Raw genomic sequence first — 16,466 nt, 5'->3', positions numbered from 1 at the left:
TGTGGGCACATATTTAGAACGAGAGAAAATCCAAGCCTGGGTCCCGTGGTACAGTGGAGGCCGGTCGCTGAGCCAGGGCTGGGGATCCACTCTGCATGCCTGGCTCATGATATGGCTACAGCTCAGGGCCTCGCCTCGCTGCATCCAAGAGCGCTGCTTTTTTTTTTTTTTTTTTTTTTGAGACAGTCGTCTGTTTTGCCAGGCTGGAGCGCAGTGGCAGGATCTCGGCTCACTGCAACCTCCACCTCCCAGGTTCCAGGGGATTCTCCTGCCTCAGCCTCCCGAGTAGCTGGGATTACAGGCGCACGCCACCACACCTGGCTAATTTTTGTATTTGTAGTAGAGATGGGTTTTGCCATGTTGGCCAGGCTGGTCTCAGACTCCTGACCTCGGGTGATCTGCCCGCCTCAGCCTCCCAAAGCACTGGGATTATAGGTGTGAGCCACTGCACCCGGCCTCTTTCTTGGTTCTTAATACCAAATTGGAAGCAACCCTAGACCTTTCTTCCACTAATCTGTCACCAAGGCCTTCAGATTCCTGCATGTCCCCACCCTCAGCTTCCTTCTCCCGACTCACCCTGCCCCCCCTCCTGCCAGGCCCACTATGTATAAATACATTAACCCTCTCCTTCTCTGTTCTTCTAGAGATCAGTGGTTTTGTGGTAATCACTGCCTCTGAGTACTTGATCTCACATCAGATGACAGGGCCCAAGGTGGACTGTGTAAGATACAGAACAAAAATGTAAAAACCAGAAAACAAACATAAAAGCATCACATTTCAAATAGGACATAAAGGTCCCTAGATTTTTAATCAAAATATTTTACAATTTTTGCTCTGCTAGCATGAGATCAACAAGAAAACCCAACAGGAATACATAAAAAACTTAACCAGTTGACTTTAATAAGTAAAAATTACAACATTCTTCTCCCAGCAATGAACAATTTCATTTTTTAAAAGTAAACGAGGCCTAAAACAAGAGGGCACAGGAACAAGTAGTCAGATGGATTTAGGTGAGCACTGTACACAAGCTTTGAGGAAGTGCAAAGGACTGACCTCTAGGCCAGAACAAGATGGAAAACTACCAGGCCCATCAGGCCTATAACCCAGACACCAGCATGGACAAAAACTCAGTTATACTGAATTCAGAGACAAAATTCAGTGACACTCTTCTACCACTTATTTAGGGTTCTACAGCATTTCACTGAGCAGACTTAGTTTTTTGTTTTTGTTTTACAAACCTTTTAAACAGAGGGGATTTAAAAAATGCAAACTAGGACTACGATGTTAAGACAACCACTAGCAGACAGCTGCGGACAGTTACTGGGTCTGAAGGTGAGGCTTCCCAACTCAAACAGAGAAGTCATTGGGATAAACTCTGCCTCTTTCATCTTTCACCACCCATATCCTTAAAACAGGACAAGATGGGATGACCACACCAGGTAACATCACCGAGGTCTCAAAGTAGCAGCTAAAATGTGCCAGAACTCTTCACCCTGTCTAGGACCTATGTTCCACTCTCTCAGCAACAAAAGGATCTATAACATGTTTTCTCAATAAGGCTTTAGTTTCTCCTCCAGCTGGACACAATGCTTCAAGTGGCCTTCACTACTCAGAAACCAATTCTACCTCTTTTGCTTTCTTCTTCTTCTTCTTCTTCTTGGTGGTATCACTGTCCTAGAAAGAAAGAGAATGAAAGCTCACAGATACCATCCACTAACAAAGCTATGACTCTCCCAGAAGGAAATCTGGTAAAGGTCCACAGTCAAGCAAGCCTTTTTCAGGACCTGTAAGGATATTTTGGGTTAAATGCTGCATGTGACACAAAGTTCTGTAAACCTTTCAGTGACACCCTAGTGGTCTACTTTTGGAAGTGGAAACATTCAGATCACCATCCTACACATCCTCTCCACCCACCATCAATAGAGCTCTAAGTATAAGGGGTAGAGGTCGGGTGCCTCTATCTGTCCATTCCACAGGGAACACGGGGAAGCACTAAAGGCACTCGGTGGCATCCCACCCCCAGGCCACAGCTCCTCCAAGAAGAGTAACAAAGCTGGTACCACCTGGGTAATTCTTTCCCCACGCAGGGACTAAGCCAGCCCAAGGAACCTGAACGTGTTTCCACACACCCCATCTCCAGGCTCGGCCCTGCTCTCCAGACCAGCTTTGGCCTTCTTGTCCTTCTTACTCTTCTTCTTTTCCTTCTTGATCAACTGAGGAGCTGCTGGAGGAGTCTCCTCACTTTCACTCTCACTCTCTCGCTTCCGCTGAGATGAAAGCAATTGGTTAAGTGTTAGATCTTGGGCAATAATGGACAAGAAAGGTTCAGTGAGTCAAAAGGTAGCAAGGCACCAAGAAAGATCCCAATTGAATCTAACAGGACGTTTTCTGACTACAAACCCGGACAGGGCCTTAGTTTACTGAGGATTTGAAGACAGTCTCATCCCCCAAATCCAAGAAGCCTTGAGGCAGGCACAAGAGAAGGAGCACAGCAGCAGCACGGGGCTTGGGGTGGAAAGGCCCGGAGGAGCTGTTTCTCTCATGACTGCGAGGACCTCTCACAGAAAGCAGGCAAAGCAGGAATTCACATCTGACAAGTCAGAAGCTCCTCCCACACAGCCTGTGCAGGATACTCAGTACCGCCCCCGGTTTCTGAGTGCAGACCTGTCATTCTGTCCTCTAATGCCAGCAGCTCCATGGGGTGGAGTTGCCAACCCATGCTTGACTGACTCTTTCAACACTGGGTGGTGCCAGGTTAAGATGCAATTCTGCTCTCTGCTGAATTTTGTATGGCCTCGAGTGTCCAACAGCCATGGCCTCTGATTTCAACACATCTGTCCTACCATTTGACCCAGGGCAGGGGCCAGAATTGACACACACACACCACCACCCATTCTATCACTGTGTTGCTGCCATAGCTGAGGTAGGAGCCGAGGCCGATCTGATTCCTGAGCCCACATTCCTCCTCCCAGCAGATAGGACAGAGAATACAAATCAGAGGAGCCTGCAGAGCCCAAACAAGCACCCCAGGGTATGAGGCAGCATTACCTGTGTATGCGCTGCATCTCTGATGCTAGCGTATATGGCTGGACTGCGGACAGTCACAAAGTAAGACGAATGCCAGTGCCTCTTAGGATTATCTCCCTAAGCACATTCCAAACTGAGGACAGCATGCCACTCACCTTCGCAGTTTTTGCTGCTTCGGCAACTACCTGCGGGGCTTTTACCACTTCAGCAACCACCTCTTTTTTGGCAGACTCACTGAAAAAGAGGTAGCAATAGGTCAAATTCACTGAATGGCTTTCCAGGGCAGTACTGATGTTATGTAGTGTTATCTGGCAAGTCTAAAGCCACCATCAAAATACTGACGCTTGACAGAAGAACTCACCACTTACTGTTGCAGACTGACTCCCTCTAGAGTCCCACGAGCCAGACTAGAAAGGGATAACTGTCTGCCGTGCAGGCCCACACCCCTAACTGGCCTGGGCAGCCAAAATCTCACGGGAGCCCAAGAGCTGGTTCCTGTGGTCCTGCATTTAGCAAGTTTGCCCCAAACCAAGTGACTCCCCCTCCCCTGGGCTCTACAACCTCCATGCTCACCTGTTCCTCACCTGTTGTCCATGTACTCCTGCGTCCAGATGGCAAGTGGGCTCTACCTTCCCATCCTCACCTGTTGTTGACATACTCCTGCATCAAGGCAGCAAGTGTGCCGTCTCTACCCACCCCTGGCTCTGAAACATCCTGCCCTCACCTGTAGTCAACATACTCCTGCTTCCAGGTGGCAGGTGTGCTGTCTGTGGGCTTCCCATGCTTGTCCAGAAGGCCCTGCTTGATCATCAGCTTCTTCTGACTTGCCTGGTGGAACATCAAGGTGTCAACATTAGAATGGTGTCAATGCTGGAAGCGGGCATGGTGACTACAAAGAATAGAACAAGGTTCCTCCCTGGTGTATTCTCAGCAGGGCCTCAAACTCCTCTCCAGAGCATTCAGAATTTGCCCACTAACTCCAACACACACAGGACTTGTTGAAGATCACAAAGCTTATTAGTGAGAGCCTCTGCAGACATACGTCCCCACCGCAGCCACTCTACTTTTTTGCCTTTGCACATGCTGCTTGCTCCCAATGCCCTGAACTCTCCCCTCCCCTCTTCACTTCACCAACACCTAACCCACTCTTCACACCGGTGTGGCTTAACAGACAATCCCTTGACCAGACTCCTTGACCACTGTGGACACTCCAGGTGACAGACACCTCTCTGCACTCCTTGGTAGCCACTAACGTGCATGAAATTCGCCATTCCACTGTGTGATTACGTGAGTAATGCCCAACTGTTTCCCCTCATGAAACTGAAATCTCTAAGGCCCAAGACAGGGCCTGTTTCCACTCATCGACAACCCAGAGCCCAGCACAATACAAGGCTGTGGTGGTGAAACACACCAAGAGCTGCCCAAGTATTCAACAATGCCAAACAAAAGAACCTGGCAGGGCACGCAACCCAGTACCACTTACCTTTGGACCTAAACCCCACTTCCGAGGGTAAGTGTCTCTCTCCATGATCACTCTCTTGATCTTGGCTACTATACCATGGTCGCAGGTAGAGATGACCGCTGTGGTCATTAATGCAATAGCTATAGGCATTGAATAAAGAAAAGAATTATTTGAAGGGTGAAAGAATTGATAATTGATGAGCCCCAATTCTACTGTTGCATGCCACTTTAAAACTTTTAAAACTCTGAGCTACTACTTTAATTGGGGTTACCTTTGCTCAGGATGTGCATATGGAGGAAATACTCCATTATGAGAAGGAGGCCTTTGAAATGACGTTAAACTTCTGAAGTTAAAAAACACCTAACCAAAGCACCTAACAATACACATAACAGGCTTGCAGCTCAAGACGTCTATAAGAACGGCATGCACACTCCCTTTGGGGCCACAGAACCTTTGAAGTTTTAAGGATTCCTTTTCTGCTGCTGTCCATAGGCCGTGGCTGCCTTGCCTGCTCACAGAGCTAAGGAATCCTGATGACATGCTTACTTCTGGTACAAATTAGACCCATTAAATGAATAGCTCTAAGGTTCATTCACTAAGAGGGTGCGCAGAGCATTTAAAGTCTTAAGAGACAATCCAACAGTAGCTAAGCTTTCACAAGTTAAAAAACACTGGTACTTCACATGGAACCACAAAAGACTCAAAATAGCCAAAGCTATCCTAAGCAAAAAGAACAAACCTGGAGGAATCACATTACCTGACTTCAAATTATAGTATAGAGCTACAGTAACCAAAACAGTATGGTACTGGCATAAAAACAGGCACATAAACCAATGGAACAGAATAAGGAACCCAGAAACAAATGCACACACCTACATTTAACTCATTTTTGACAAAGGTGCCAAGAACATACACTGGGTAAAAACCAGTCTCTTCAATAAATGGTGCTGGGAAAACTAGATATCCATATGCATAAGAATGGGAGAAAATATCCGCAAACTACCCATCTGACAAGGGATTAATAACCAGAATATATAAGGAACTCAGCACTATAGGAAAAAAAATCTAATAATCTGATCAAAAAACAGGCAAAAGATTTGAACAGACACTTCTCAAAAGAAGACAAATAAATGGCAAACAGGCATATGAAAAGGTGCTCAACGCTGATCACGAGAGAAATGCAAATCAAAACTACAATGAAATATCATTTCACTCCAGTTAAAATGGTTTATATCCAAAAGACAGGCAATGACAAATGCTGGCAAGGATGTGGAGAAAAGGGAACCTTTGTACATTGTTGGTGGGAATGTAAATTAGTATAACCACTATGAAGAACAGTTTGGAGGTTCCTCGAAAAACTAAATTGAGCTACCATAGGATCCAGCAATCCCACTGCTGGGTATATACCCCAAATAAAGGAAATCAGTGTTATCAAAGAGATCACAGTAGCCAAGATTTGGAAGCAACCGAAGTGCCCATCGACAGATAAATGGATAAAGAAAATGTGGTATATATACACGATGGATTACTATTCAGCCTTAAAAAAGAATGAGATCCTGTCATTTCCAACAACATGGATGGAACTGAAGATCGTCATATTAAGTGTAATCGGCCAGTCACAGAAAGACAAACATTGCATGTTCTCACTTATTTGTGGGAGCTAAGAATCGAAACAATTGAACTCATGGACAGAGAAGAGTAAAAGAATGGTTACCAGAGACTGGGAGGGTAGTGGGGGGCTGGCAGGGAGGTAGGGATGGTTAATGGGTACAAAAAAAAAAAAAAAAAATCAGGCCCGGCATGGTGGCTCACACCTGTAATCCCAGCACTTTGGGAGGGCAGATCACCTGAGGTCAGAAGTTCGAGACCAGCCTGACCAACATGACAAAACCTCGTCTCTACTAAAAATACAAAAAATTAGCCAGGTGTCATGGTGTGCACCTGTAATCCTAGCTACTCGGAAGGCTGAGGCACGAGAATCGCTTGAACCTGGGAAGCAGAAGTTGCAGTGAGCCGAGGTCACGTCTCTGCACTCCAGCCTGGGTGAAAAGAGCAAGACTGTCTCAAAAAAAAAAAAAAAAAAAAAAAAAAAACACCACCACCAAAAAACCAAAAGAATGAACAAGACGAGTAAGACTATTTAATAGCACAACAGGGTGACTATAATCAATAATAACTTATGTGTATATTTTAAAATAACTAAGGTGATAAATAACTAACAGTAAAATAGGATTGTTTGTAACACAAAGGATAAATGCTTAAGATGGATGCCCCATTCTCCATGATGTGATTATTATGTATTGCATGCCTGTATCAAAACATCTCATGAACCCCATAAATATATACACCTAGTATGTAACCACAAACATTTACAATTTAAAAAATAAACATCCCCTCTTACCCATGCAGATTGCTTCTCCTTTGGTGGTGATAACCACAATCTCCTGATTGACCTCAATGCCGTCCTCATATCGAAGAACACCTGGAAGCATGATCTTGGCCCCATAGCAGATGGCATTTACCTGCAGAGATGGCACCAAGTGTAAGGGGCCCAGCTGCTGCCCTCCACCCCACTCCCACACCAGAGTAAAGGAGGACAACAAGGGAGTGGGGCCTGACACCAGGAAACAGGGATGGCACTTATAGCCCACTAGCTGCAAGGGGCATGAAGGGACTCAGAAGAGCAACAGCCACCTCACCGTGCTAGGTACCTCTCCGCACATTACACACGACTCAAAAGTAGTAAAGAAGACTTTCAGGTTTTCAGGTTCTAGAGACTCACAAGTATTTTCTTTTTTTTTCTTTTCTTTTTTTTTTTTAATTTTCAGGCAGAACCTCCCTCTGTTGTCCAGGGTGGAGTGCAGTGGCACATTCTCGGCTCACTGCAACCTCCATCTCCCAAGTTCAAGTGATTCTCAGCCTCCCAAGGAGCTGGGATTACAGGCACGCGCCACCACGCCCAGCTAATTTTTGTATTTTTAATAGAGACAGGGTTTCACCATATTGCCCAGGCTGGTCTCAAAATCCTGAGCTCAAGCAATTTGCCTGGCCCGGCCTCCCAAAGTGCTGGGATTATGGGTGTGAGCCACCGCACGTGGTCCGTATTTTCATTTGAAACATAAAAATAGCCTTGGCATTCCTTAATTACTCCTCTCTCCTCCTTATGAGGAGAAAGAACAGATTTACTGGAGATCCAGGCAATAACAGGCTCTTAAAGAACTTGAAAACAAGATTACTGAGGCCTGTTGAACCAATCACACACAAGTCTTGGTGCAGAATTTATAGGTCAGTGGGTACAAGTTAAGGCTACCTCTCCAGAGGTTCAATGGTACCCAATGCACCCATCTGCCTCATACCATCTCCACTCACCTAGACCTCTTTTGATCACATTCTCCCCTCCCTTTACATTCACCCAGAAGCCAATGGTTTGATAAGGAGGACATCACATTTATGTTGTCCACTGTTTTGTGACTGAGTTTTTTCAACTATTATGGTGCCATCTTTCAGTATTTATTACAACCTATACACATACAAAAAATGTGAACATCTATACAAGATTTGAATATAAATAATTACCAACTACAAACATTTTAAATATCCAGAAATTTTTATCCCTCAAGTTAGAGAAAAAGACAATGTTTTAATTTATAAAAGGCCAACTCTCTGATCATCATAAAAACACAGCTCACAGCCTTGATCTCCTGGGCTCAAGCTGGTCTCAAACTCCTTCCTGGATTCAAGTGATCCTCTTGCCTCAGCCTGCCAAAGTGCTGGGATTATAGGCATCAGCCACTGTGCCTGGCCTAATGTGCCTTATTTTTAAGTATGCCTACCATTAAACTTTTACTTTAAATTAATATACTTGGTTTGGACTTGAAAAAAATAAAATAAAACCCAAAGAAAACAATAAAAAGAGCAAGCCTCATCTTTGGAGTACGTTCTGTCCAAATATAAACTCCTAACCCGGAACTTACTGCACTGTCTTTCATAACCAGCCGTTTATGAGATGTCAACAGCTTTTCCAAAGGGTAAACAACTCGCCGCAGGTAACTCTCATCCTTGTGGTTATCATACAGCCACTGAGCATCAAGCACATCATGCATTGTCACCATGTGGTCCTGAAAAGCAGCCATGTATGAAAATAATTCAGTTTATTTGTATCTCAGCCCATCAGACCCCAAACTTCCTAAAACTGAATGTCACTTGTTTACTAGTCCAAGCTCATTATGTCTTCAGCCTCTTCAGTCCTGGCTCTTCCAGGCATCTTTAACCGTTGAAGTATTAGACCCCAAGCAGGCATTTTTGTAGGCCGGGAGGCAAATGAATAGAATAATACTTTCTACCCAATCATCTCCCTTAGCCCATTTTAATGTCCCAAAGTTTAATTAACAGAACAGGGAAGCTGCCCTGGACTGAACTCAACACTTTGGAAAGCATCTTTCCCACGACATGAAGCAAGTGGAATGCCATCAAAGGCTGGCAGATGGTAAGAACCAGCTCTAAAACTTCTAGCCCCGTAACACATACCTTTTCACTCATGACTCCAGAACGAACCCTCCGAAGCTCCTGCATCTGACCACCAACTCCCAATAACAAACCAAGGTGCACACATAATGTCCGAATGTAGGTGCCAGCCTCACAACTCACCCAAAAGATTCCTAAGATACACACACACAAAAGAAAAGCAGCACCTACTGTAAATACATCACTGGTTGAGAAATGCAGTTATCCTTCATCTGAGCCACCAAGACTAGAGGTGACAGACACACTTCTTAAAATATAAGCATTTGCTGTAAAGATCTGTAATTCTGGCCAGGCACGGTGGCTCACGCCTGTAATTCCAGCACTTTGGGAGGCAGAGGCGGGTGGATCACGAGGTCAGGAGATCAAGACCATCCTGGCTAACATGGTGAAACCCCGTCTCTACTAAATGTACAAAAAATTAACCGGGCATGATGGCGGGCGCCTATAGTCCCAGCTACTTGGGAGGCTGAGGCAGGAAAATGGTGTGAACCCGGGAGACAGAGTTTGCAGTGAGCCGAGATCATGCCACCGCACTCCAGCCTGGGCGACAGAGCGAGACTCCGTCTCAAAAAAAAAAAAAAAAAAAATCTGTAATTCTGATATTAGCAGAATTTTTAACACTTAAGTTGCAGGTATATTCAGCATGGTATGTTTCATGGATGGGAGGAAAATTGGCATTGTCTTAAATTTACTTCTGACAACAGAAACTTCTAAGCAGTCAAAATTGCAACAAATAAAAAACACATGCAAAACATACTTTGGTGAAAACACTTACCTTTGAACAAAGCACCGAACTACACAAATGCAGAATGAAAACATTTCAATTCCAGCAGAAGCAGTCATCATAAAAGGTGTAAAAGCCATCTCACTTTACTAGGCACTGTTCACTTTTTCAACAAAAGATAACAAAAACTATCGCCCGCAGACAATATCCCAGCTGTAGGGCAGGTTTCAGAAAGTCTTCAACTTCAAGGGCATCTACTTTTAATAAGAGAACAGAATCCTGAAGAATGTGTTCATACCCACTCACAGGCCTAATGACTCACCTAATCTTCTTTCAGGATCGTATTCAATCATTTTGCTCTCGTAGATGGTCCTCACTCGGAGCTGCCTCTTTACTGCAGCAATAAGTGGGGGTCGCTGGAATAAGGCACCTGTCAGAGTTTCTAGGGCCTAAGAACAAACACAAATGAAAACAAACACCTCATCAGAATGTACATGTGCAGTCACTGGTCCAGGCTGGCTGCGGCAGCCGACTGAAAAGGGGACAAAAGGAGTCAGTCAGGACAGCTAACCCATCTCCAGATGTTTAGGGGCTCAGAGATCCAAGTCAACAAAGGGTGTCCTCCCTACAATTGCAGACTTACCCTAGAAAGCTGGGTCCCCCCTTCAATAGCATTGTGCAGCCGGACAATCCCCACATACTCTTTGCCTGAAAAATGACAAAAGAGTAGTCAGGTGTGGCCACTGAGTTTTCTGTTTTCCATATTTCTTATATGCTCAGTCACTCCCATTTTGCACAGCAGGAAAAGCGGCAGTTTGACCTTGTGTTTCTATAAAATTTGCATTAAGAGAGATTTCATGGTGATGATGTGGGAAAGAATGAAGACACTTTCTCACTGGGAATTCAATGTACTAACAGGGACAGTTGGGAGTACCCAGTGTAGAAGCTGCGTGGAAAAAGCCTTGCAAGATAAGCAGGCTTTTCTCAGATCAAAATGAACGAAGGATACTTTAGGCAGAAGCGGTAGCACAGAGTGAGAAGCCTGGAGTGACAAGCTGAGAGCTGAACCCGGACAAATGGATCCAGTCAGCTTGATGAATACATGCTTAGTATGTGGAATTCCAAAAAGCGCGGACCACTAAGATCTGGCAGGGGACAGAACGTACACAGAAACCAAAACAATATCCTTGCTTTAGGATTTTTTTTTTTCTTAAGGAAGAAATAGTTTCCAGCAGACAAAACATAGAAGGGAAATACAGAAAGCTTTTCACTCTAGCCAGTCCTTCCCTCCCTCTCCCACATACCTGCACTCTGTTGTGACTTCACCAAGCGAGTGGCTCGTTCTATGCACACGATTAAACAACCAGTCACCTTGGGATCCAGAGTACCACTGTGCCCTGTCTTCTCCACCCGAAGTATCCGTCGAATCCAGGCTACCACCTCATGGGAAGAGGGGTTAGAGGGCTTGTCAAGATTAATGAAACCTGTCCTGGAATGGAAAAAAAAAAAAAATTAATGTATCACCCACTCTTATGCTCCAGTGAAACAACAAATCTGAAGAGTTAAAAAGAAAAATAATTCACTGCGGGTACAGGTTATATATTCAAGACAAAGCTATTCTGGCATGCCACTGCCTTCCTGAATAGCTGATGTGAAAGCATTTTCAAAAGAAAGTAAGTTTGCACAGTGCCTCCTCCCAACACTTACCTGATATAGTCCCCAATCTCTCTCTTCAGAGGATTTGAACCACATGCAAGAGGTGTATAGTGTGTTGTCCTTACATTCAGCTTATCAAAATTCTACAAAGCAACGACACAACACAAAACAAAATACCATGTCGTGAGCACATGTAAAAAAAAGAGTCAGTACCACTATGTGGCCCACAAACTGGCATAGGTCTGCAAGACGGACTAAGTACAAAAACTGAGAACTGTTGACAAACTTAGCAATTTAACATTGTGGGGACATGTGTTCTACAACAGTGTTGAGTGCACTGCCAATTTTTTTAAAACTTGGTTCTTCATTTCAGATACCTTAAGGAATCCTGCTTTAAACTGTATCAGTGGGCACTTCCCAAAGTCAAGGATGCCAGCAGTAAGCATTCTCAATCAATTGTTTAACACTTGGAAATAACGTAAAAGCAGGCATTCATCTGATGCACGATTTTAACCACATACCTTTAGCAAAAGGGGCCACTGAGACGTGTCCAACTTAGCAACTTTGGATTCAGGTTTGATAAGAAATTCTTCAGCATGTTGTATTTCCTTCGACAGGACAGAAATATAACCTATTAAACTTCCCACCCGATTCTGAACAATTCCATTACTGCCACGGAAATGTAAGCCTTTTAAACAGAAAACAAGGCTTCCTATGACTTTTCACTGGGACCTCCAAGGGAAAGAGAGAGAAGAAATGAACCAGGAGTACAGAGGGGAAGTGAAATGTCACTAAGATGGGTCCAAACATTTAAAGAGAAAGGGGGATGGCGGGTCTGTGGGTGGCATAAGGAAGACAAATTCAGAGACAGCAGTTGGTAAGGCCAGCACCATTTAGTAAGCTATGCCTGAAGGACACTTGGACTGTCTGGGGCTGTGTCATTTCAGTGCTTTTTCGAATCTACACAATGACTACCAATGCTGGCTCATTCCTTGGAAACCTTTAAAAACACTTCTTTCCTTTAGTTTGTTATTTAAGTAAACTTTCTTTTTAGTCAAAGTGAAGTCAAACACATTACTACTCACGGCTACATCTTCTTCTGGCAATGACTTCCGCTCCTTTTTCTTCTTATGTTTCTTTGGCAAAATAATTACTAAAAAAACAAACACAGGATTTGGGAATTTTCCCCAAGAATAAATGAAACAAGGGTTTAAAATAAAGACCGAAATTAGGGCAGGTAGGAAATGGATTTTAGGTCTACAATTACAGTCACATGCCACATAATGTTTTGCAAGTACAGACTGCGTATATGATGGTGGCCCCCATAAGATTATAACAGAGCTGAAAAATTCCTATCTCCTAGTGATGTCTTGATGATCCTGACCCTGTGTAGGTCAAGGCTACTGTGTGTGCTGTGTTTGTGTCTTAGTTAACAAAAAAAAATTTTTTAAGAAAAAAATTAAAAAATTTTAAAATAGAAAACTTTATAAATAAGGAGATAAGCAGAGAAAATATTTATGTACAGCTAAATAATGTGTTTGTTTTAAGCTAAGTATTATTACAACAGTCGAAGTAAAAAGTTTATAAAGTTACAGTAAGCTAAGGTTGATTTATTCTGAAGAAAAATATATTTTTATAAATTTAGTGTAGCCTAGGTGTACAGATTATAAAGTCTCCAGTAGTGTAATGTCTGAGGCCTTCACATTCAGTCACCGACTCAACCAGGGCAACTTCCAGCTCAGCAAGCTCCATTCATGGTAAGTGCCCTCCTCTACGGGTGCACCACTTATAACCTTGTGTACTATATATATATAATATACATATATATAATATACATACATATAATACACACATATATAATATACATATACACACACACATATATATATATATATTTTTTTTTTTTTTTTTTTTTTTTTTTTGAGACGGTCACACTCTTGCCCCAGGCTGGAGTGCAGTGGCAGGAACTGGGCTCACTGCAACCTCCTTCTCCAGGTTCAAGCAATTCTCGTGCCTCAGCCTCCCGAGTAGCTGGGATTACAGGCGTGTACCACCACGCCCACCTAAATTTTTTGTATTTTTAGTAGAGACGGGGTTTCACCATGTTGGCCAGGCTGGTCTTGAACTCCTGACCGCAGGTGATCCGCCAGCCTGGGCTGGGATCACAGGCCTGAGCCACCGCGCCCGGCCCTGTGCTATGTTTTTACTGTCCTTTTTCTGCTTAGACATGTTTAAGTACACAAACTCTCGACGCTGTGTCCCAACCGCCTACAGCATTCCGCACAATACCATGCTGTCCAGGTTTGAAGCCTAGGAGCCATACGCTACACCATATACAGCCTAGGTGTGTAGTAGCCTATGCCACCTAGCTTTGTGTAAGAGCCCTCTGATGTTCACACAATGATGAAATCGCCTAACGACCCATTTCTTAGAACGTATATCCGTAGGTAAGCGAGAAAACAAGGTGTGTAAGGCCAAATGTATGGGTCGCATGGCTGGGTAACTGACTGTAGGCTACTGCACGTGTCGGCTTCCCTTCCGGTTCACCACGTGGCTATGGCAGAGCTTAAACATCCCACAGAAGCGCTCACGCAGGGGGCCGGAAAGTTCCATAAGCGACCACTCGACTGTCCCCGCGGGCTTGTGGCCTCTAGAACTTTCTTGCAACTCGGAGCTCTATCCCTGCTCCGGCGTCCCTCCGCTCCTTTTCTTCTCGGCCCGTTTCCACTACCCTTGCTCCCCTAGTCGCATGGAGCTGTAACGGCGGCGTCCGGGCTGGCAGCAGCACAGACACTGCCACGTCCCACGCCACCGCGGGGTGGGCAGCACGGCAGATGTCTTTCGACGGCGACCCGGACCCCAGGGAGGTGAGAGGGCCGAGCCCCATCATGCCAAGTCACCGCGAGGGGCTCCCACTCTCGCGCCCTTGCCATGGAGCCAGGGCCGAGAGACAAGGCCGGCTTAAGGCCGGGCGGTAAAGAGGCCGACACGCCGGCGGGAACCAGAGGGAGGCGTGCGCGGGCCCCGATACCATCCCCCCACCCCCGTTCCCCGAGTCGCCCGGAGTTAGCACGGCCCGGAAGCCTGCAGCCCTTACCTTCCGCATCCGCCATGTTACCCTGCACCGCGTGCGTGCCGCCCGGTCCACAGCCGAGGGAACGACCGCAGACTCCCGCCGCCTTGGTCCCGTCAGGCCGCGCTGCTAGGACCCACCCACCCGCGCATTGCCCTGTGCGTGCCTTGCCGCGGGGCGGGAGGAGGCGGGGCCATCCCGGGGGCGGAATCCGAGGCGCCCGCTGGTCGTCCGCGCAATGCGATTTGCTGGCTCGGCCAGTACGGGGGGCGAGACCGCGCATGCGCTTCGAGCCTCAACCAGCCTGGTTGGCCCAGGCTGGAAGCGCGAGTGCCGCCCGCCCCGACAGCCCGGAGTCTGTGGGCGTGGCCCCAGCTGTAGCTGCTTCACCTCCGGGTTTAGCTCCGCGCCTGCGCCTGGGCTCACGGCTGAACGCTCCGTAAACAGTACCTCTTTCTTTGCTTTCTCACACCGACCCTTTCAGGTTGCTGTTGGATCAGTCCTGATGAATAAGTGAACATGTTGAAGCTCGGAGAGGTTGAAAGCCCTTTGCTGCTTGCAGTTCCCATCCAGCTAGAGCAGATGGCCAATAGGAGTAGTGTGCGTGCCACATATTGACTTTTAAATTTTCCAGCAGCAACATGAAAGAAGAGTAAAAAGAAAAAGGTGAAAATGATTTATAATGAATTTTTTTAACCCAGCCTATCCGAAATATTATCATTTCCACATACAGGCAAAACACAATAGTATGAATGGGGTATTTTACATTGGTTTTTTTTTTTGTCCCCGCAAAGACTTTCCGGTGTGTGCGTTTATGCTCACAGCACACCTCAATTTGAACTCTACGACCGGGCTTCACGCCAAACAGCAGAGACAAAGCACTAGCACTAAATCTCATAGAAACAGGATGAGCCTGGGTATCATGATAGGCAGCAGGGCTGGAAGCTGGAACCAAACTGATTTCTCCCCAGGGATCTTTGGTGGTGTCTAATTGATCACAGTGTCCTGTAGTAAGCCATCATGATCTGTATAACCCCGGTAACTCTAGGTCTGGCTAAAGGCATTCTGCCTTGAATCACCACAATGGAAAATCATGGTGCCTCATCTAATTCCCAGATCTAGTCAGTCCACAGGCCAGAGCCCGTGAGGTGAGCCTGTAAAGGTGAGGCCAGGCACATGTAACGCTACAAGTGTGTACTTTCAGCCTGCCTCCTCCCTTCTCGTGGGACCCGTGGCCATTTACCAGGGGCTTGCACTAGCCTGTGTGAATCGCTGGGGAAGTAGAATGCCACTTGGTCCAATGGTCAGAAGTGGAGTCAGCCCACGTCCCTTTCGCTATCAGCCACCCTGTGGCTCTTTCCCCGGTTCTTGAATCCATACTTGTAATAAACACAATTGGTAGCTGGATAAATTCCCAGAGGGGCTTCCTGACTCAAGGGCGGAGGGTGATAATGGAAGGAAAGAACAAAGGAAGCCTCTGGCACATTATCATAATTGAGTCCCTGGGAACTGATTTGATCATCTCACTGTACCCCAAGACATCATGCTGAGTGGACCTGATGCATAGGAAGTGGCAAATATTTCACCACAAGGTGAGAGAGAAGCCCCTTGAAAATTCAGGGAGGTGACACCTCAGTGAACTTCCTGGGCATCCAGTGGGCTGAGGCATGTTGAGACGGTCCCTCCAAAGAGAAAGACAAGTTGCCTTACTTGGAACCCTCTGCTTGCTAAAAAAGAAGCATGACACTCAGTGGGCCATTTTCTGGAGATGGCATATCCCATTAGGATGCTACACAGAGCCTTTTCCAAGCTTTAATAAGAGACTCACAGTTCAGCCCTCTGGAATTTGAAATAAACTTAAAGCTAAGACCTCCACACACAAAAAATAATAATTTGCCAGGAGGAAAAGCTCCTGGCTTGCTGTAATTATTTACTGAAACGGAATGACTGTGATACATGTGGTCTTAAGACCTGACCTGCCCATGATAAACTGGGTGTTG

General features: G+C 45.7%; 1 protein-coding gene and 2 non-coding genes across 3 annotated transcripts; all 3 read right to left on the bottom strand.

Moving 5' to 3' along the window:
- Positions 1–775: 775 nt before the first annotated feature.
- On the bottom strand, positions 776–15,079 carry DKC1 (dyskerin pseudouridine synthase 1). The gene is made up of 15 exons (XM_003809960.5): positions 14,491–15,079; positions 12,479–12,546; positions 11,915–12,001; positions 11,445–11,536; positions 11,042–11,226; positions 10,381–10,445; positions 10,060–10,186; positions 9,017–9,147; positions 8,464–8,607; positions 6,891–7,011; positions 4,511–4,629; positions 3,752–3,855; positions 3,183–3,261; positions 2,130–2,267; positions 776–1,674 (listed from the first exon to the last, which is right to left on the bottom strand). The coding sequence occupies exons 1-15, from the start codon at positions 14,747–14,749 to the stop codon at positions 1,606–1,608; spliced, it is 1,788 nt and encodes a 595-aa protein (XP_003810008.2). The 5' UTR covers positions 14,750–15,079; the 3' UTR covers positions 776–1,605.
- Positions 3,330–3,458, bottom strand: LOC112438587 (small nucleolar RNA SNORA56). The gene has a single exon (XR_003026992.1). It is a non-coding gene; the product is annotated as a small nucleolar RNA SNORA56 (small nucleolar RNA).
- LOC112438580 (small nucleolar RNA SNORA36 family) lies at positions 8,790–8,921 on the bottom strand. The gene has a single exon (XR_003026986.1). It is a non-coding gene; the product is annotated as a small nucleolar RNA SNORA36 family (small nucleolar RNA).
- Positions 15,080–16,466: the final 1,387 nt, after the last annotated feature.

The sequence above is a fragment of the Pan paniscus genome, chromosome X (genome assembly GCF_029289425.2).
Source record: "Pan paniscus chromosome X, NHGRI_mPanPan1-v2.0_pri, whole genome shotgun sequence".
Classification (NCBI taxonomy): Eukaryota; Metazoa; Chordata; class Mammalia; order Primates; family Hominidae; genus Pan; species Pan paniscus.
The sequence above is the reverse complement of the archived record's forward strand: the minus strand, read 5'-3'. Positions and strand labels throughout refer to the sequence as shown.

What these genes read in the sequence shown, in the direction of transcription:
- DKC1 (XM_003809960.5), bottom strand. Translation starts at nt 14,749, where the DNA reads ATGCGCGGTCTCGCCCCCCGTACTGGCCGAGCCAGCAAATCGCATTGC. An exon ending in GAAGTCACAACAGAGTGCAG is followed by an intron (nt 10,446 to 11,041) that starts GTATGTGGGAGA and finishes GTCATTTTTCAG; the next exon opens with GCAAAGAGTATGTGGGGATT. An exon ending in CTGGAGTCATGAGTGAAAAG is followed by an intron (nt 8,608 to 9,016) that starts GTATGTGTTACG and finishes GCTGCTTTTCAG; the next exon opens with GACCACATGGTGACAATGCA.